We start from the raw sequence: 22920 nt of genomic DNA on the forward strand, positions 1-22920 counted from the left end.
CCATATTATGGTGGCTGTAGATGTGAATACACGCTTTCATTCAGTAGTTTCTGTAGCCAGAGAGATAATGGGATTCTTCACAGTGTAATTTAAGGTTTATTAGCCAAGCTTTCCTAGTTGCTGTTTACAAAGTCTATCAGCTTGATGATGTGTTTATGGCCTGTTGGAAATTTTACTAGGACAGTGGTGTCCACACTTCACAGATGGCTTATTCGCAGTCTCTAGTGAGGACTCTATACCACAGTCTTCCTCAGCTACAGCATAGCCCAACCCTGAATGTGTGTTGGACACAAACTTCCCAGTAACAGGTTTATTATACTTCCATGTCATCTGTTCAGTAGCCTGAACACTTCTGAATGTCATTGCAAACTTTCTCAGACCTAATATATATGGAGAAATTAAGATTATATTACCATAAATAAAATCAATCCAAAGTTTGCTGCATATCCTGGGATACGGTCAGTCCATGTCAGCTTCTCCTTTGCATCCTGTGACAAAACACAAAGATAAAATACCAGATATTCCAGAACTGTGCAATAAAAAATATTTGAGTCAGCAAGACCTTTTATTGAAAAACTTGCTTGATTCCCCTACTCCTGTAGTAATTTTGAAAACAAGATAAGCTTTAGAATAAGATTTAGAATACTGATATTTTAAAACAGATTTGAATTGGGAAGAAAAAAGGGTAAGAGGGTAAATAAGGCTAAAAAGAAAATGGAAAACCAGAAAATCTCATACATAACTGTGACTTTTATATTGGAAAAAAATATGTCCAGCTCTTACTAAGTGTCATAGAATCAGGAAAAAAATCTGAAATTCACCTTATTTTACTGTTAGATTAAGCAAGATTTAACCATTTATTTTAAAATTCTTTTTGTAAGACTTTAAAAGAGTCATGTTTGAGACAGAAATCAGTAAAGGAATGCTTATCTTTAAACCCAGATTTTTGTATAGTGGTTATCTTGTGTAAATGTGATCACTGAAATAATTCTTGCAAAGACACCTCAGTCCTTCTCCTGGTACTTGGTCTATAGAAGAGGAACTACAAAGACAACCCCTGATCTGTGATCTCTGCTGCCAGCCTTGTTTTATTCATGTGTAAACATCTCTCTCATAATTGTGTAATTTAAAGCAACTGTGATCAGTGAAATCCAGTATGCTTTTAGGCTCCCCACACAAACCTAACCCCATCTCTAGCAGTGAGTACATTGAGAGAAGATATTTGAAAGTGGATTTATTCAAGAAATATGATTCCCTTCTCACAAAATAGGTTTCTTAAAATAATAATAAGGTCATTAGTTTGTTTAATTTAAGCTAAAGTTGTATGATCAAATTAACTAAGGACACAGCCAGCTGCTGTTTGGATTTCTGGAACTGCTATTGGTATCCCATGGACTGGTACTTCATTTACATTGGAGTTAACCTGGAGTTATTCTGAATATAAAAGAATTTAAGTCAGAATTTAATTTGGGTCAATGGTTTCAAATAAAACATTTCTAAGGCAGAATCGCCCTCAGATAAAAATAAAAACTGTGGAGTATTATGCATTTGTAGAAGGCTTTCCCAAAGTAGAACACAGTATATACTCCAAGCACAGACATGAAGCCATGAATTTTCTCATGGAATTTACTGTTCTGTGGAAGTAGACCGAAGACATGATCCTGTCTACACATCCACTGCCATCGTGGTGGTGCCTCAAGCCCTATGGGAAGTAGTGTTACTTAGCATCCCCTCTTCCCAGCTCAGCTGTTCAAATAAAGTTAAGCATGTGTCCCTTGGGAGAATGCTGGCAGGACTAGGCCAGAGCAAACCCAAGCAGAATCATAAATAATTTGCCCCAATGTATGCTGTACATAAATACTCCATACAGTACATAAATGGAGTCCATCATTTAGCAGGAAGGGTACTTTAAAAAGCATTTCTATGAAAGCACAGGTGCATTTCATTTGATTTTGGCTTTTACCACTCAGCAAAAATACAGGACATAAGGGTCTAAGGTATTATATTCCAAGAAGACCTGAAGGACATAATGCCTAACAATTGCAAATTTCACTAAGGGAAAAACACTAAAGAAGCAAAACAGCAGAATGAGTTAATTCTGGACAAAGGAGTTAAAGAAAGAGAACATTTTATAACCATGCTGAGGTGAAAAGAGAAAATTGTGATTCGTAGAAAAGGGTCAGGAAGAGGCAAAAATTACCAAGAAAAGTACTTCAAAAGTCTCTCTAGCAGCAAGAACAGTGGAAAATCAGTAATCATAATATCAAAGTTAAAACTTTTAACTTCAGGAGAGTTTAAGAATTGCAGTTATTGAGCTCAGCGTGTGACAAGAAAGCAGAGCCATCTAGCAGTAGCAGACATTTTGGAACCCCTAGTTTTAGCACCTGAATACTTGTTTTACATAAATTACAGCTTTTCAAAATCAATTTATGTCTGATAAGTTTAATAAAATGAGTTCCTGAAATGGTAATTTAGGAGCATAACTAGTTCTTAAAATTTCAATTTATTACTGTGGGGAACTAAATGAAACTATTAACTGTCTCCAAAAAAAAAATTACTTACTGAACAGGACAAAAGTAGTCCTTTATCCTGTGGTGGGTTGACCAGATGGCCACCTACCCCCTCTCTTGCTCTCCCTCCTCAACAGGCTGGAGTGAGAAATTAAAATGAGAAAGTGTGTGCCTTGAGGTAAAGACAGGAAGGTAACTTAACAATTGATATTACGAGCAAACATGACTTGAATTGGGGAAAATTAGTTTAGCTTATCACTTATTAAATTAGCCAGTCATTAAATTTGTTCAGTCCTTCATTCCCAACTTGTTTAGTTCCCTCCCCACACAGTGCAGGAGGATGGGGAATGGTGGCTTGTGGAGTTAGTCCTCTCTGCTGCTGCTTCTTCCTCACACTGTTCCCCTGCTCCAGCATGGGTCCTTCCGTGGGCTCCAGCCGTTCCTTATAAACCTGCTTCTGTGGGCTCTCCAGAAATTGCAGTTCCTTTGGGAAATTCCCACCCCCTCTGGCACAGGCTCCTTCACAGGCTGCAGTGGGGGTGCCAGCTTTATGGAGGCCCTCTCCAGGGGTTTCAGGGAAATCCCTGCTGCACAGTGGTCTCTCCAGGGTCTGCAGGGGAATCTCTGCTTGTACACCTTGAGCACCTCCTCCAACTCTCACCTTAGTGCTTGCAGCGGTTGCTTCTCATACTTTTTTTTGCCCTCTCCTTGACGCCAGGACACATTTTATCCTTCCTGACACAGCATTTTCCAGAGATGTCACCATCTTGCCAAGAGGCTCAGCTGTGACCTGTAGTGAGGCTATTTCAGTGACCTTGGCCTCTTCTCACAGAAGCCACCTCCAGAGCCACCGCAGACACAAGCACCACCTGTACATCTATTGTCTCTTTACAGTGGTGACTGAGTCTGAGCAAGGCAATGCAGGTTCATCAGAGATCAGAAGAATGACAGACACTTTGGCAGTGCTCTGCCTTTTTCTACTTACAATGAATGATACAATTAGGAAGAGGAGGTAGTGTGCATCAGAAAAGACAAGTGGATAACTAAAGGAAGAGAAGACCAGCATGCCATCTAGGCAGCTTTCTCTTTCAGGCATGTGCTTCCTTTACCCTTGGGTGACACTCTTGTGGGTTTGCCATTCTCTCAGAGGCACATGGCCAAGGGGTGCTCTCAACAACATTTTGAGCTGCCATGTCATTATGAGAAGAAAGAAGCTGGTTGAAAAGATCACTGAATTACTCAGACAGCGTCCATGGCAGAAACCAAGTTCTGAAATTTAAACCAACAGAATAAGCAGCTGAAAGCTACTTTCTGTTACAACTCTTGCTAATCTGTAAATTCGCTTGGTGTTTTCTGTCACACCTGATTCTATGCTCTGGCAATAGTGCCATCTAGCCGCTAAAGGGCTGCATTGTGAGGTACTGAGAATGCCTCGTTTGCTCTCAAAATAGTGCATTTGCACACTGCAGTGAGTGTGGTTTATTCCAAATCAATGGAATTCATTCACGGACCTCTCATAAGTTAGGGCACATAGCCCAGCCTAATCAATAAGGTGCGTTACAGAGCACAGCCTAGATGTTAGACAGGATAGGAAAAGCTTTCCTGAAGACTGATGAGAACAAAGCCAAGCAGGCATCTATCTGGAGCAATCCAAGAGCTGTATGCATTTACTGACAGAACAAGATGAAACTGAGAGTCTGAAGAACAATTTCAATGGCAGATGTGTTGTGCTGTGGATGATTCCCCAAACGCGACTGTATTACAGGTTTATGTGTATATGCAGACCAAAAAACTCATCACAAAGATTTTTTTCTGGTGAAAAATGCAAGCTAAAAGATAAATTTTAATATCTTTCTTTCAGCTTCTTTAAGTGCAGTGATGTATTTGAAATTGAAAAAAACAGTGAAATTGAAAAAAAAAAAAAAAAAGCAGTTGTTATTCTGGGTGTAGTGGTGTGTTCCTGTTTTAATATTTAATGTGGTCTTGAATGTGTTCCTTGTAGGATTACAATTTTTACCCACTAGAAAATTTAAAAAAACCAACCAACCAAAAAAAAAACCCCAATAATAATAAAAAATAATAAAGTCAGCTCCATCTAGGTTTTTCTGCATGGTTTATTTCCCTATGAGTTACCTAACATGGCAAAAATCCAACAGGTACAGCTCTGCATCCTCAGGTTGGGCCTCCAAATTGTGGAAATCTGGGAATAAACTGCACTTGGATAGTACCAAGAAGCTTTTTTCACAGGTCTATGTTTCTCTATGAATTAAACCACAGCCAGCTTGTTCAGATCCAAAGTATTTTAGTTATTTGTTTATATTTTCCCACAAAAAAGCACCTCCTCAAAGCAGGTGTTTCTAACAATCAGCTATGCCAGCTCAACCTGCACTTGGGGAGTAAAGTATCACACCTCTTCTGTATTGTCCTCCTTTGTAACTCCAGTTCTGAAATTCAGGCAACTCCAGTGACTCCACTGGCCTTGCACTGAGCTTCAGTGATTGACTGGAACTTAGTAAAAGATTCTCAGGGAAGAACATAACACAAGAACCCTCTCCCTTGGCTTCCTAAGATATTTTACAGCTAGCAACAGAAAAAACCTGCAGAATTATATTTCTGATGAGAGGTTCATCCCTAAATATGCCCAGGAAGCACCAAAGAAGCAAATATAATTTTTACAACTGCACTTCTCTCAGTAGAAACAAAAGCTTTAATCTGTGTAAAAACTGTGCTGTCCTAGTGAGCATCTAGAAATAAGAATTGTGGTATCAGATACAGATCTTCTATTATTTGTGTAAAATGTTGCATGTGTATTGCAGGCTTAAGATAAGAAAAGAAAACTTGGCCATGGAAATAAGATAAAGGCAAGGAGAAAGGGATACTTGAGATGATTTTTGCTATAAAGCCAATCAATGTATTTTAACTAACATTCTAACTAACCTCTAACCACAATTAGAACATATCTGTGACAAATAGTGTAAGTCACAAGCCTTGTTAGGTCATTCCAGTTGATAATTGTCTTAGCCATTGAAGCTGTATGGCTTATTTCTAGGCTGCATTTTCCAATCTGCAGCTTCCAATCTTGGCATTTAGCTACAACTTTGTCAACTAAGAGCATCTACTGGTAGATACTTCATTTTGGTTCTTACTGACTATGATTGGACCACTTCTTGGATTTTTTGCTAGCTTAGATTGATTAATCAGAATGGGAACAACCAGCCAAACCCACAGTTATGCTTTTTCCCCTGCAACGTGATTGGAAACAAATCTCCCAGGGCTACAGCTCTGACATGGGCCACTCGCTTGGCTTCTCACATAACAAGACTTAGGAAGGCATGTTTGCATAGCCAGGTACCTGTCCTCAAGATACATATGCACAGCCTTTTCACACAACCAGATGTGTGATGTGATGGTTACTATGTTAGGTGGGGGTCATACTTCCAGTTATAGAGCACAAGAAAGCTTGGTGGAAAAGAAGACACTAACCTCTCTTCAGTCAACATGGGCACTGCAGAATGGAGGAAAGAATCCACTAATGCAAATATTTTCCAGTCCTTATCAGTCTTAACATTATAAATACATACACAACTTCATGTAAGTGTACTGTATGTATTTCACGTGCATGCAGTCTATACCTGCTAGAAGCTAGCTCTGATTATTAAATTAGAACTGACATGAAATGTATTATCAAAATTCTCCAAGGCATGGTGAACTGCAACAGTACTGCTGGAATAAAGGTAAACTGGAACATAACAACTAGAATTCTTACTGATTTTCCCTCTGCAGCAACAGCATGTACCTTAGACTATATCAAGAGATAAGTACTAGTTGTAGAGTAATGGACAGGTAGTGTCAGAAGACTTCAAAGTCACATATAGATTCTACCTTCATTGTAAGGATACAGAATAAATTCTCCTTGCTGTCATTTCAAGGAAATATTTCAAGCTGCTTTATTCATTTAGAAATAATGACAAAAGGCTGCAAGTTTCCTTTCAGTGTTACTTAGATTTGTAAAGCTAGACTTGGTTAATTTACTACACTGTAGTTTATTCTGAAATAAAAACTACTCCTTTCTCTGCTATATTTAAAACTTTTTTTGCCTTTGATACTCATCTTAATGCATCTACTGCATTGTAGCATATTGCAGTCTTTATTGTGTAAATAGCATTAAGGTGCTTAGTCTTTATATCACTGCTTAAAATGAACTTCTTGATATTTACATATGGTTCAAGTGAAAACTGGCATCACTTCTCTTTTTGCAGTGACAGTTTAACATATGGCTTTACAACTATGAATTATTTATGTAAACTTGAAGCTATTCAGAACATTACCAGAAATGCACTATAATTTACACAAACAATAGGGTTACATCTGTAGTCATAAATATTCATTGTTTATCAATGCTCTTTGTAGATTATTAATAAATCACAACGAGTCTTATCCTGAGAAGGCAAAGGGCCAGATGTACAAATACACTTAGACATCTGGTGGGATTTCCAAAGCAGCCTCCCAGCAGTGGTACACAGGTCTGTCACAGTAGAAAAAGAAGGCAGTGGAATGCCACAAATTAAATTCATGGCATGAGAAGATATCCTGTCACCTGCTCAGTATTAGTGTTCTCTCTTTAGTATAACACTTGAAGTTGCTCAGAGAAGGTAATGAAATGCCACACATGGTTTTAAAATATGCTTAAAAACATAGATATTCTAAGCCAGACATGCACCTAGTTTAATTTCCATGGTTGCAGCAATTTAATACATTTTGGCATTACCTAGATATGGACTTAACGGGCTTGTCAAACAAAGGGAGAGCAAGGTGAGTTTCAAAGAGTGGCTTTAATTAAAAAAAAAAAAAACAAACAAAAACCAGTTATGAGCAATATTCAATGCCTTACACTGTCTTGGATTTAACTGGATTTTCAACAACTTTGTACCCAGAAATCCAGAGCACCATCACTCTAGTAGTCAATATGGTTTCACACTTTTCTTGTAAACTGTGAACATCTGATGGAGAAGTTAATGGAATAACAAAAACAGACCATTTTAAAACAATTTATCTATTACTATTTTTTAGAAAAAGATGGTTTACTAGTTTCCATAATTCAGTACCTTTTTAGTAAAGCAGTGATTTTAAAAGCTTTTCTCTGTAAATTATTTAAACTATAGGACTAACTTTTCTGTGTAAGCCCTTGCAAAAGGCATTGCTTACACAATCATACACCCAGCTGCTTGCAGTATCTCTCTAGAATTTAAAAAGGTCCAACATTTTTATCTATTGAAACTTCAAGTCTATTTGCCTTAGATAAATAACTGTTTACATGAAATTTATCTGCAAAATTGTTCATTCAGTCACCATTATACAATCTGGCATTAGCAACTTTGGCCTGGTAGAACTAAGCCAGATGGCAATTTTGCAATTTGTAAAATTCTAGTTACAATTCTTTATGTGTGAGTCTCTTAGCAACATTTAATAGTCTTGCTACTTTTCTAAACTACATGTATTAGTTCCACCAATGTGAGAGGAACACAATTAAAAAATTTAACAGGGCATATGATTAAAGCTCTGGATGAGATTCATTTAGTGTTAGACTCTGAGGATATTTGTCTTTTCTGTTTTCTGTGTTTCCTTGAAGCATGGCCAGTGTCCTAGCCTGAAGAATCGATATTGAAATTGTCACTCTTGTGAAATCTGTTGCAAAATTCCCAGTGACTTTAATGAAGTAGAATCTCAGCCCAAGGTTTTGGCATTGCACATTGAAAACCACATTTAGCCATTGTGTCACACCATGTGAAGCCACTTATCCTCACACAAAGTGGGAGAAAAAGCATGCAACATATTATCAGTTTCCTTTGGCTGCAATTTCAGATTTAGCTTACACAAACTGAATGATCACATGGGCTCATGATTTAGTTGGCATGCTGGTGTTGGGTTGCCAGTTGGACTTGATGATCTTGGAGGTCTTTTCCAGCCTTAATGTTTCTATAACCACACCAATAGCAGAGGAGAGTGAAGTGATGATAATTTTAGTAACGTTTTTAAGTTGGTAATAAAATATTTGAGAAGCAGGGAAAGAATTAGAAGGGGATGTGGCTACACTAGATTTTTTTCCCTGATTCCAGAGCATTTATTACCAGCTGTAAAATGTTAATTAAACTTGTATTCTAACATTTCAATATGCTATAAAAATTGACACTCCATTGCAGAGCATAATCTAGAAAGGCACACTTTTGCCAATAATACAGAGATGACGTGCAGAGAAGAGTTCTGGTTAAATAGTCAGCAAATGGAAGACTGGAAAAATCAGGAGGGGTACAAGAGCAAAGCAGCATTCAACATTCTCCATGTCTGTTCCCAAAAGGACACATTTCAGAAATACAGTAGTGCTGTCCACATGCTTTCTCCTCGCTGAGCTTTTCTACCTGACTCTTTAAAGCCAGACAGTGAAATTTATCAGGGTACAATTTCAGGATTATGTTTTTAACCAATTCTAGATAGTGAGTACCATGCTGTGAGCACAGAAAATGAACAAGGACTCAGAGGTGGGAAACAGAAGCACCAGATGTGTTGCAGGGACAGAAGCAATGTGAAGGGTGAAGGTACTCACAAACCCTCACTTCAGTATAGCAGACATAATTATTATGGGTTTCCTCTGCAGTCAAAGCAGAAAGTGGCAGTTCCAGAGGGAAGAGTAAGAGAGTCCAACCTGGATCTCAGTCTGAGCCCATGTCGAGGAAGAATATTTCTTTTGGCTGATTGTGGAGAAAGTCTCTATTGAGTAGATCTCCACAAACATCCCCATATCTTCACACACACACAGACACTTGCACAGCCTACCCCATAACCCCATACAAGAGTGGAAGAGTATTCAGTGTATATATGTGAATATTCAGTAAAACACTGGAAGGCAAAGAGATATAAGAGATTAATGGAACTGGAAGACTAATGAGAGACATACACTATGGTACTGCTAGCATTATCTTCAGAATTTTGAGAGTTGTGATTTTAGGGAATTAGAACCATCAGTGTTTGTATCAACTTTCATTTTTCCCAAAATGAAATTCAATGATAAATTTAGTTTTGTAAATTATCAACATTTTGACATTATTAAATTGGCAGTCATGTCTCATAAGGTAGAATACTTTCCAGTGTCCCAGAGATGGAGTTTCAAGCAACAAAATCTCTATGCATGGTCACTTGATTGTTTGGGATTTTTCTATAGGACAAGGGGGTATAGATATCAGACCAAACTGACTGGCAAGCACATCTTAACTGCTTTCCAGTAAGACACCACAAACTTCATACAAAATTTTTAGACAATTTCCCAGATCTAAACATAAAATGGAGAGAAAAAGATCCTAGTACTCTAACATCAAGACCTTTCTGATTTACAAACAAGAAAATAATAACCATTCAGTGGGCTGAATTACATGTTATTTATTCAAGTTGTACATATGTGCTTTGGCCTTATCAGCCATCAACGTGCTTGCAGCAAGTGTGGGTAGAGCCCTTCTTAAATCTTCATTTGTGAAGAAAAGTCATGGTGATGACATACATGTCAAAACTCTATAGAAAACACACAGAACTCTCTACAGAGCTCCTTCTCAGCAGACTCGCAGATTGCTCATCCCTTATTTTTCTCAAGAAATAGTTGTTTTGGTAGGTGGCAGTAAAATGTAGATCTACTGAAAACTTCCTTGAAATGCCCCAGACCAGTTCAATATAAAACAAGTTAGCAGGACTGCGAAAAGTGAGAAAGAATGCTTCACATTTCATTCTCTCAGAAATACTTGTCTGATTCTTTCATATTAATGACAAAAATAGAGTAGGTGTATCAACAAATCGATTTCTGTAGGATCATACCAGAAAAATGGAAGTGTGGAAAGCACTGACAATTTATGCATTAAACTGGGATGTAGTATCTAGTCTGAGACAGCTATACTGTTTGTCCCATGTTTACATAGTAATTTCTCTGAAAGTCATACCAATTGAATTTGCAGGTGATACTAAATAAAGAGATGTGAATAGTGAAGAGAACAGAAACTTAAATATTGGGCTGTTGGGAAGTCAGAAATCCAAGCATGAAATAGAATGAGATTGAAGTAGGACAAATTGAAAACAATACAACTAGGAAAATAATTTGAAACAGCAATAACAAAAAAAGTTAAATTAAATAAATTCTTGGGGGGCAGTGATTTACTGCCCAAAGATTAATCTGGAGAGTGTAGAAATGGTGGTAATTTATACTTGGGTCATGCTCACAGGTAGTAAAAAGACCAATATCTTAAAGCATGAACAATCTGCATGGAAGTAAATTCAGAATAGTTGAATTCCACAGATTGAACTGAGTGGCATGACACAAATCAGTCCTGTAATGAACTGGGATTTAAAAAAAGATCTGGCATTCACATAAAACAAGGGACCAGATTGCATTTATGGCAGTTGTTGGGGGAGAGAGCAAGTGCAATATGGCTACATAAATACCAGTGGATGAGGACAGACGCCAACTGACTCTATCTGCGCTATCTGTAGAACTAGCAAAAGGATCCCTAATCTGACTAGATATGAGGTCACCCAGAAGACCTCTGGAAAGCATTCATGAGTCTAGTAGAGTGATTTGGGATGCTCCATTTCTTTTCAGAGACTTGCTCAAAGTCTCCCGACCAAACTCAAGATCTTCCGAACTTCTGGTAGTGTCACATGCTCCTGTTAAGATTATCCATAAACTAGGTCATATAGCTAACCTGTGGGAACAGGGACAGAAATACTTCAAAGAAATAGATACCTTCCAATCACAGGCAAGACTACAACAGGTTCTTTCAGACCTCTCATACAGCTCTTTGTTGCCATGCATCTTTTGTGGTTTTAAGACTACTGAAATGTGTTTTGCATTCTGGGACACCACCACCCACTACACTGGAGGGTGAGAAGTTCTGTGCAGAAGATTCAGAGCTCCTGCTGTAGAGCATAGAAGAATTTAATACTGCCATGCAAACAGTGCTTATCTACATCCCTTCTTATGCTGACACTGTCCCAACAACACCCAAAGCCCACAAAGAATTTACAGTGCTATGGAATCCCACTTTTAAACCCTCTGTTATAACCAACTTTCAACAGAAGTTTTTTAAAAAATTAGTTTCTTTTGAAAAACAGCTTTCAGTGTGAAGTTGTTGATGCAGTATTTCCTAAAAATTCTCAGAAATTCTCAGGCTTACCCTCTCACTTGCTGCAACTGCTTTGCACTGGACTGCTGGAAAACTTTCAAGGTAGAGTCTATGCAAGGGAAAATTGCAGGGATTTGTTGGAAATCCTCTGTTGACATAAATCTGATATAAAGGCTTCTATTATATGTCCCATTCCTCTGACTAACATATGGTATGTGGCTGAAATGAGGGTGACAGATATGGTTTAGGCCACCTACAATGCTCGTTTATCTTTGGATGAAGTTTCAGCTATGTGGCCTGTGATTTGGGCAACCAGAGCTGTGACGGGCATCCTCTGAAATGTCAGAGCTTCGTTTTGTCATTACATTACACATTAACAAAACTGTTACATTCCACAATGAGAGAAAATAATATCAAAATAAACAGTCCCATCAAATTGTCTCCTTGGTTACTACAGTGAGTGTCCAAAAGTCCCATTCAATCATGAGGTAGCACAGGGACAGAGAGAAAACTTGTGTGGTGACCTCACACTCATGTTTCATTCTATGTCCCTGACATCTTTCAAAAGGCCAAGGGAATGTTTGTTTTTCACCCTTGACTGAACACACGTTGTTCACTCATACACCTGCATAGGCAAGGGAAGAAGGAAAAATCTTTGGAATCTAGAAATACAGAGGAATTCTCCTGCATTTAAAGTTTTGAAACCAAGGCCACATGGTTTTCTATAATTTTCTAATTGGCTTAGTTCAATGAGTTGTAACACATTTGTTCCAAAATTCATTCAGTGAAATCCTATAACTTGGGTAAAAGAGAAAATCACATGGTATAAAAATTAAAGCTATTAAATTCATGTAAAGGAAATCAATGACGAGTCTTTATGTCTATTGTTGATATGGGTAAGAAGGGGCTTACATTACTACCAGGAAGACTTAATTTGGACATGAAGACAGTAAATCCTTTAGCCCTTCAAACAAGTATAAGTAAGGCTTGGGACAAGTTCCTAAAGGAATCTGTGGCATCTTTGTTACTGAATATTTCTAAGAACAGGTTAAAGAAACATCTGGCAAACATGACACCGTGTATAGCTGCTCCTGCAATACAGGAGCACATAGCTGTATTGGGTTTTTTTCTGTAATGCCTATGACTTTTGCAGTCTTAAAATCCTTTACATTCCTGACACCTCCTTTTATTTTTTTCAGCTCCTTCAGAAAAATATCAAATGCTAATATATCTCATGTATTTTACTCAAATTACCAGTAAGATAAATTAAAAATTGAATTGCCAGCAGTTACTGACAAGATGTGAGCAGAGGTACTATCACAAATGAATAAGTTATTCTTTCATCATGTAGCCACACAGTAATTCATGTGAGCAAATACACCAATCTTGGCTCCATTTCAGGTGAACACTGGCCACTTAATCCATGCTCCTTGTTAAATGAAAAAAGGTATTTATTATATGATGACTACCTCACAGAAACGTATACCCAGAATGTAACCAGGAAGATTTTTGGATAGTCCAAACCAATGACTTCACAACAGTCAGCACCTTGGCAAAAGTCATGGAGCTACAGAGATGATCTGAGTCAGCATCTCACAAAGCTGGTTTAACTTGTCCATTGCAAGGCAATTCAACAGAGCTGCTAAGTCACAGTGAAATCTTCTCTCTTCACATGACATAAATAACAACAAATAACATGTTTCATTCTATGTCCCTGACATCTTTCAAAAGGCCAAGGGGATGTTTGTTTTTCACCCTTGACTGAACACACGGTGTTCACTCATACACCTGCATAGGCAAGGGAAGAAGGAAAAATCTTTGGAATCTCTTCACATGACATAAATAACAAACCCAACAATGGTCTGACCCTTGACCTCCAGCAAGGAAATTTAACTTCTGAAATCAACAGACATATAACTTGTGTCCTTGACATAAGAGGACAAAGCAAGGAGACCTGGCCTGTAGAGCTTACAGGCATGTGAATGTGCCTTCCAATAAGGCAAGATTCTGAATCAATGATCTGAGGCAATTTGTCACTTGATATCAGCTAAAACCAAGAAATACTGGATCTACGAAATCTTGCAACCTCGACACAATATGATTGGTAAGGGCCCTCAGAGCTCCATGTCCTAAACATAACCATGACTACCCAGAAGCTCAGACCTAGTAATATCAGCTCAACAAGGTACAATCCATCCAAATCAGCAAGCTCACAAAACTTATATTATCTGTCATTGGCTGAGGGAATAAAGAAAAAGTCTCAGATACAAGCTTCTGCTTTAGGAATCATGTTTGCTAAGTAAGCTGCCCATCCTTCTTCTGAGGGAGCTGAATTTTCCTTTCTTCCTTTAGTTTTTCATTAGTTCATGATTCCTCAAGATGCAAAGGACAGAGATGCTAAAGGAGATGATGCTCATCTAGATGGTTTATAAACACAAAACATTCCCATCAAGCACTACAAACTAAATGCACAGACATGAGTCCATGCATTTAATTAGAAGGCTATGCTTGCAGGTCAGAAATGTATTCTTTCCCCTTTTGGAGTTTGGTCTGTGGCCTTTTTATTCAAAATAACTCCGTAACCTTTCTCAAGATACAACTGATACCTAAAGATGAAACTACTACTACAATGATAAGTTCCCTGATGGCCTGAGGAACTATTGACTCTCATTTTCCTTTTTTCTGAAACTGTGCTACCACCGGTTTACATCACTCATGGGACTGGTACTGTGCAAAATTCACCAACTGCAAATAGATGGAGATGTTATAAAGTTCATAGAAATGCCACTGAACCTGTAGGGTTATAAGGGCAATAAGGCTATATATTAATGAGACCAATAAGGTGGAATAATTCTTTCAGAAATAAAGCAATTTCATTTAAGTCCATATAAGAATGAATAAATTAGCAACAGATTAAACATCTGGAACCTTTCAAATAATTTGACTAAATGTGCATGATTATTGAGAAAATATGTTTTTTTCTTCTGTTGGGATTTTTCTCTAATATTTATTTCACCGCAGATGAGCTTCATCAGGCAGCAGCAGACCCAGCCAAAAGAAAACAGTTTGCTTGTTTGCTCAATAAATGAACTATTTGTTCTATATTTTTAAGGAGGTGGAAACTAACACTGTGATACTCCTGCCAAGTATGGTCCATGTATGGTTGGTCAACGGAACTCTGAAATCTAGACTGCAAAGGTCTGGAAGTGATAGAACTCTGATGGGTTCAAAGGAGACTGGTGAGCTCAGTGAACTCAAATTTCCAAGTCCAAATATCCATCGTTGCACTTTGGGGTTTTTAGAGGCCCAGCAAGGAATTCCCACTTTGCTACTACTATTCCAAAACACTGAACCTGACATACTTAAGGTAGATGGTCCTCAGAGAAATTACAAAAACACCACCCACATCTGCCCCTTTCTCTTTTGCTGAATTAACCTATTGTCAGTACCTCCAGGGAAGCCAGGTGTTTATTCTTCATGCAAAACAAAAGTTATTCAGAGATGCTATTCAGTATGAATTGACAGTGTTTGAATCTAGAATGTCCTCTGGGGACAATGAGTGGGTGGGATATTTCTCCAGCAATTACAGAAGAAGCTCTGCCATAATTTCTAGCCCTGTGGATTTCCGCTAATCTAGAAATAACCCAGACACCACGAGGCTCCTTTGTTGCAGAACTTCTGGAGCGCACATTTTTCCATTCTCACAGTATTCTTTAGCAAGACAGATATTTCCCCTGCACTGTCTCCTGCGAGAAGACTTTTCTGGAGTGAGGAGCAAGACCCCCAGGAGACCTATAGATGACTTTGTCTACATCATCCCTTTATTAGCATTTTTATTCCAGTCCAATTTCTCCATATAAGATATGTGGCCTCACATTAAAACGATTTCTCCATAAAAGATATGTGGCCTCACATTAAAAACCGTCCAGCACACTCCTCAGCCTTCCTCACCCACTTCTACTACATTTTACATCAGAGACTCTGCTGCTTTTTGAAAGGCCTCTGTCTTTTCTCCCTCTTTCCCCCAGACATCCCACTCTATTCACAGATTTACAGAATCACTTGTTCCACTATGATGCACAACTATCTTCTTTCTTCTCTAATCTGGGTGAGATCATAAGGACAAGAATAATGATGATGGACCAAATAATCAATCTCAGCCTGAAAGAGGACTCAGAAGTCTGCTATGAAGGAGTGCAATTGAAAAGGTAGCCTTTGTAGGCAGATCAGCAAGATAAAAAGGGCATTAAGTGTTTGGGGGTTTTCCCTCCAGTGAAAGCTTTATAGCATTTCAAAATAAGAAAAAAGAAAGAGGGAGATATGTCCCAAATTAGGATGAAAAGCTAAAGTGTTTGTTTTCAAAAGTGTTTTTAATTACTGAGAACCAAATGTTTTACGTCAATATATAAAATATTTTGTTTTGATTTATTCTATTTTTAAAAACCCTCTAACATAAATTGCATTTTGAAAAAAAAAAAAAAAAGTCATTTAATAACAACAAGAGTTGGAAACTCTTCACTCTATAAAAGTTGAACAAAAATATTTCATTAAAATCAAAACAAGTGTTACAACAAAATAACTTGAGTAAACAATATTTTCCAGTGGAAAAGGATTTCAACTCTACAAGTTTTTTAATAGCTTTGCTGTCAATTCTCTTCCAGCACAGTATCAACAGGTGTCTATAGAAGGAAAATGTCACAGGGGTATTTCAGGAGTTTTGTGCCATGCGAATGTCCTGCTGTTAATGTTTATCGTGCATGCCATGTGTTGCCATGACTCTAACTGGTACTGGTAAGCTTATTCAAAGAACATTCTTGCTGGGATTGAAGATAAAAACTACTTCAGCTCACTTCACCATGCTAAAAAGGATCGACAGACCTGCAGTGTGAGCTTTCTTGCATGAAGACAGATTGCATTCAACACACACCAACTGCTTCAACAGCTCCTGGTGGACCAGTTCAAGAAAAAATGAGGACCCACGAGGACACTGCATCCAAAGGTGTTTCCTACCTAAATGCCAGGCCAAATTTGACAGGTGAGACACTATGTTCTAGATCTGTGAAAGACTATCTTGCCCTTGACTAGGTCTCCCAAAAGTGGAGGCAGTATAGTACTGAGCTGTATTAATACGTTATGTTGATATCTGGATAGCAAAGCAATAAGACATTAGGGAATGCTGTTCAGATGCTTCTTGGTGCCTGTTAAATTCTGACATTTTTCCCTATGTGGGCTGAAGAACAATGCTGTGCTTCTAAAGAAAAAGAAATACAAATGTGTGTTGAAGTCTGAAATTCATCATACCTAGAAGATTTAAGGGTCTTTTGATTCTCTGAAGCTACACTTGGAGTTTGTTCTAGAGTGATAATTTGTCCATTAAAGGTGTACTGGAAATAACAAGTAAAAACATTTTGAAAACTTGCTGTGTCTATATGTTAATTATTCTTTTTCTGCCTTGTGATCTAGCAATCTGAAGTAATGAGATGGTTCTCTTACTCTTACTCTTCCCATTTCCCTGTAACTCAAGGGAACTTATTCAAAAGTAAGTAGAGATTTTGTTTCATGTCTCTGTTTGTTAGGCAGAGAAGGGTTAAGAGCAAGTGAAGGAAAAAGAATTCCTCTCAAATTTGTGCAAGATACTGACTGAACATTCAACATTTACAAATAAAGACACATTTTATCAGCAAGTCTTTTCCCATTTTTATCAGAATAAAAATGTAGTTTCTGCACCACCACCATATCTGTCCATATTTGAATAGGTAATCTTGAGTTAAAACCACCAAAAGTCTACCACACTCAACAGTAATAAAAGACCAAGTATTATATTTTTGTCATATTAAGAAGAAACATCTTGCCAAACATTTGTAATTGCAGACAGAAGAGAAGGAACATACAGTGATAAACCTGATCTCTAAGTTCTGTGGATTCTAATTATATCTGTTTTTAAAAATGGTACTACAAAGCTCCAACTATGACTGAATTCATTATCATCTCTTGCATAGAGGAGTCCAATCATTACATTCAAATCCAGAGACATAATACTGTTTTTAGAGAACTGGAGATTCTGTGTTTCGCTTCACTTGTTTTAGGTTGGTAGCTGCTTCATATAGAAGGTACTATTTAATAATTCATCTCTCTCATTCTGTTAATGCAAGATCTAATTGAACTCAGAGAGTCCTGAAGATTCAGCATCTCACTCAGTTATGGCCAATGAGAACCACAGATACAACACAAATGGAGTACATAAAGACAAATCATTTCTCTGCAGACACACATCATGTGATTCCATAAGCAGGTATACAGAAAACTCAGTTGTGCTACAATCCCAAAAAGCAGAAAGACACAGCAATTCATGTGGCTGGTGATCTAATTCTGTAGCATTCTTGGTGTTGGATCCTTTACTGCTACTGTCTGTGGAACTTGGAGATTTACTGGATTCCATGCATGCAGGAGGATCTGTGTTTTGCCTGGTCTCTGTTCTCCACTGGGCAATTATATAGACAGGCAGCCACAAAGCAAAATGATTCATCTATAAATATATTTTAACTTTTTATGTTTTCATAGTTAGCAGAATCTGGAGCCTAAAGTAACCATTGACCCCCTGAAGAACCTCTGAGGAATATCTCAATATTTGAAGTGTTTCATGATGTTTTGGAAAGAGTACTGTGAATTATGATATCACATCTCATCTGAAGTCAATCTTTAATCCATGCTTTGAAGTTTTATAACACTTGTATTCATAAAGAAATGTACCCTACACCTAATTCTTGACATAGGAAAGGTGCAGAGTCAGCAAAATGTTAATTTTAATGAGTCTCTTTTCCCAGTATCAGCTAGTTGCTCATCAATCTGCTTAAGCATTATACTTCTTAGCAGTACAAGATTTGTTTCTGTTTCTTCTATATGGAACTACATAAAAGCTCAGTACTAGGGCACAAGTCAGACTTGAGCTGTTTTACACCTTTACAGAAATATTTGCATGAGGCAAAGAAACACATAGAGTTCTCAAGCATAGGAACAGCATCCACAGCAGCATCACATACTGGGGAAAAGACAAAAAACTGATAGAGAGGGACAAGAGGTGTGTCCTTATAAAGAAATGACAATGACACAGAAACTTCAGCATAATGAAGCCAGTGCCAGAAAGCCACCTTTGAGATGATCATTCGTATCTCTTGCCAGCTTATCAGATGTGTTCTCTGTGACAGTAAAATGTGGGTTTGGAACCTCACATGAGGCCCTCAAGATAGAGTAACTAGTACAGAAATGTAATATTAAAAAATCTGAATTTTCAAAACTCTCAAGTCAGTTTTCTCAACACTACAAAATTTTGTCTTTATCACTTCTGTTTTGTTTTGTTTTAACTTTCCTTCGGGGTCTTGAGTATTCACTATTTTTCCCATTTTTTCCTCACCAGGAGCTGTAAGAGTTCCAATTTAAAAAAATAACAGGATGCATCTGAGGTATTCACACGACTTGAGGGTTTTTTAAAAAGCAGTAGGTATAGTGAGGTCTGTACTAAAACTTCAGGAGTTCATAAGCTTGGGAATTTATTGGAGGATTTTAAAGATCCCAATCCTTCATGGATTATAACATTCTTTGGATCTAGTGTGACTGCTGACCCAGTGGCTCATTTCACCATACTGGTTTTAACAGTGTGTAGGTCATGTGAATGCTACAGGTGATTTAGCACTGGAACATCCAATATCCAGCTCTCTTCCTTCAAGGTCTGAACCTGGGCTCTGACAGTTATGGATGCTGAAGCCCTGGGAATGGAGCCAAATTCCAGCCATTCACATATCCTTTGTGAGAGCATTTTGTTGCTGTACTGGTGTTACTTAGTTCTATATTTCAGTTTTTGTTTTTTTTTTTTTTTTTAATTATACTGTTAAAAGCCTTCTTTACAAATGACTGAGCCTGACCTAATGAGAGAGAGCATCCTTAGGGAGATAAAATGCAAGGAAACTGACATGGAGTTCCCTTGTGCTTCAGGAATACAGTTAAGGAACTACAGTTGTCACCTAAAATCAGAATTGAAGAGCAGAGAAAGCTTTGTTCTAGTGTCTGTCATTTACCCTGCATTCACACACTTGGACAAAATGGGAATTAGCTCACAGATTTCTGGAACTCTAGCCCCTTGGATCTCCAGTTCAATACTCATATTGCTACGTGCTCCCCTGAGTTATGGACAATGGGAAAAGGCTTCTGACACTTTTCCATATGTGGGCTGAAGAGCAATGCTCTGCTTCTAAAATACACATCAGTTCATTCTGAGTATATTCATCCTTTCTATTTTAATAAAGAAAAATAACACACCAGAAATTCAAGTTATTATTTAATATTTCTTTCCTGATGGAAAAAAAAATGAGCCATGCATCCTTTGTTTTCTCTGTCTTTCTTCCATTTTGTCAAAGACTGCTCTCAAAATCCTTCTTATTTATGTTAACTATAACAACCAACTTACTCCAAGTAAAGCATTACAACTGGTCTGCACTTTCATTGTTGCTCTTTGTAGAAGCCAATGTGAATAAACTTTGTTCCTAATCACAAGACATTCAAGGTTTTATAAATAACTGTCATCTTTATCTTCCCCTTACCTGTTAATGAAAATACAGCTGTGAGCCTATTGCTAGCCATTTCTATGATAAATTACACTTTGCATGAAAGAGCTCTGGGGTACTAAAATTATTTCTATAGTTACAAATTGACACTAGACAATTTGTTATGACTTTCATTGCAGCAGACAGATAATATTTTTCCTAGATCTGAGCTCTGCCTCTCATATTTATAGCTCAGTCCATATTTCTTCGAAAATCAGGAAGTTTACTCCAGCTACCTCATATGACATAGCACAAAAAATATCTTGAATATTTGTCACTTGCGTCTTAGCTGACAATGAAAACATGCACATACAAAAACCTTTTGAAAATCTTTGTTTTACCATTCTTTGTTTAAAAGCTATTTTTGATGAAAATCTGTAACAGTTATAACAACTGTGCAATCACCATTTCTAACAACCTGACTCAAACTCAGGTAAAACAAAACAATGCCCCTTCACTTCAATGGACTTTGGCTATACAGTAATTTCTACTGAACAGTTATGGTAAAGCCAATAAATTATAGTATATATTTATATGATACTCATATACTTATATGATGTTTTTTGTACCCTAGAAATTCTTTTTAAATATTTAATTTTAATATTGTGGTAGACATAGCTGCTGTATGCCTGCTTTCTAGGATAAGCTTTCCTTAATGCTCTCTCATGCCAGGACCTTGTCTTGCAAGCTTTCCATTTGTAGCTCTCACTTTGACTTCAGTAAGGGCTCCAGAGAAAGGAATAGCATGATCAAGCCCTTAATCAAGTGTATTAAAATCCTGATGATATACAATCCAATTAAGGAATATCTCTCCATTCCATAAGAGCTTTTTACATTCACTATAAAACATTTTCTTCCTTACCACATAAAACTTAGTCTAGGCATTGCTGTCTGTCAGTATGAAGTACTAGCCTTAGAAATGAAAATGGGGTAATTAAATCTACAAGCTGTTGCTGATTTAATAATGAAAATATAATGCTAATTCGCTGAAGATCTTTTGAGCAACTTTTAATCATACTATTAGCCGTGCTGTGAAAACCACAGCAATACTGTGATATGTCAGTTTCTAAAACTAGAATCTTCCTTATCTCATTTTGTGGTACAGCACTTCCCTCAAGTGGTAAATGTATTTCTGCCTGTTTTGAAGTTTTGCCTATGATAGCAAAGCTCTCCAAGTTTACTCAACATTAAAGATGTGTACCAAGTTTCCTAACCATCTCACATTCTATTTCATTATAGAGTCATTTTTTTTTCTGGTCTGTGTTGCACCTGCTTTGTTTCATATGCTAGACCTTTTAACTGTGTCAGCCACAGTCCTATGCAGGAAATGTTATCAACACATCTCTCTCATAGATTTTAGACCACAGCCTCCCTGCTTCTGTTAAGCTGAACCTCACAAGAGGCAGCAAACCATTTCTGGCATGAACTCTTGTCCCATGCCTCAACCCACCCCCTTAATACCTTAATCCAAGTCTAGGTGCTCTAGCCAGAATTTTGCTAGTTTGTGTGGAGCTCCATTTACAAGACACCCACTAGATCCTACTAGACCAGATTACTCAAAGCCCCATCCAACCTGGCCTTGAACAGTTCCAGGGTTCCAGGGTTGGGGCATCCACAACTCTTCTGGGCTACCTGTGCCACCTCTGACCACCCTCACAGGAAAGAATTTCTTCCCTTAATCCAATCTAAATCTACCCTTTCATCTTGAAACTGCTTTCCCTTTCCTACCACTATATCCCCTTGTAAAAAGCCCCTCCCCAGATTTCCTGTAGGCCCTTCTCAGGTACTGGAAGGCTGTTACAAGGTCTCCCTGGAGATTTCTCTTCTCCAGGCTGAACAAATCAGTCTTAGCTTGTCTTCATAGGAGAGGTGCTCCAGCCCTCTGATCATCTTCATGGCCTTCCTGTGTTGGGAGCTCCAGAACTAGATACTAGATACTCCAGGTAGTCTCAAAAGTGTGGAGTAGAGGGAAAGAATTACCTCCAATGACCTCCTGATCATGTTTCTATAGATGCAGCCCAGGATATGATTGGCTTTCTGGGCTACAAGCACACACTGCCAGCTCACGTTGAACTCATTATCCTACCACTGTGACTAATTTTAATAGCATAAGTCAATTACATTTAATAACAGCCCCAGAACAGTGCCCACACTTCTTCATTCCTTTTTAATTTCTGCATATGAGTACTTACAATTGCTTTGGGGTGTTTTTGGGTTTTTTTGGGTTTTTTGGGGGTTTTTTTGTCAAAACCTTTGTGCTCCCCACTAGTAGCTTGTTGTTCCTTTCTGCAAGTTTCCTCCTGCTTGACAATCCATATTGTCAGTCTGTCCCACCAGACTACATGGGACCCAGCTCATTTTGTCATAGCTGTATTCTCTACATTCAAACTAATAATTACTCATTTTGAAAATAATAGGACATTTACCTTGAGGCAGTATTTATAAGAGGAGTCGTACACTTTGAGCACTTGAAAATTCAAACAATCAAAGGTAAAGGTGAACACAAAGGTCTTAACATGGCTAGTAATGCTGGGCAGCATTTCACCTAAGACAGCATTGATTTCTACTGGCTCAAGTGGAGTGCTAATACTTGTTATTTCCTCTCTATATTATCTACAGTCAAAGAATAGCTTCTCAGAGAGTTTTCCCTAGGTT

The 22920-nt window shown here is 37.8% G+C and overlaps 1 protein-coding gene across 1 annotated transcript in view; it reads right to left on the bottom strand.

The window, feature by feature from the left end:
* The window catches only part of ANO2 (anoctamin 2), a 154925-nt gene that overhangs the window by 40505 nt on the left and 91500 nt on the right, over window positions 1-22920 (bottom strand). Inside the window, exon 15 of the mRNA XM_030459281.1 lies at window positions 414-488. Within this exon, the coding sequence (XP_030315141.1) occupies window positions 414-488 (75 nt within the window). The remainder of the gene's footprint in view (window positions 1-413; window positions 489-22920) is intronic.

The sequence above is a fragment of the Calypte anna genome, chromosome 1 (assembly GCF_003957555.1).
Source record: "Calypte anna isolate BGI_N300 chromosome 1, bCalAnn1_v1.p, whole genome shotgun sequence".
Classification (NCBI taxonomy): domain Eukaryota; kingdom Metazoa; phylum Chordata; class Aves; order Apodiformes; family Trochilidae; genus Calypte; species Calypte anna.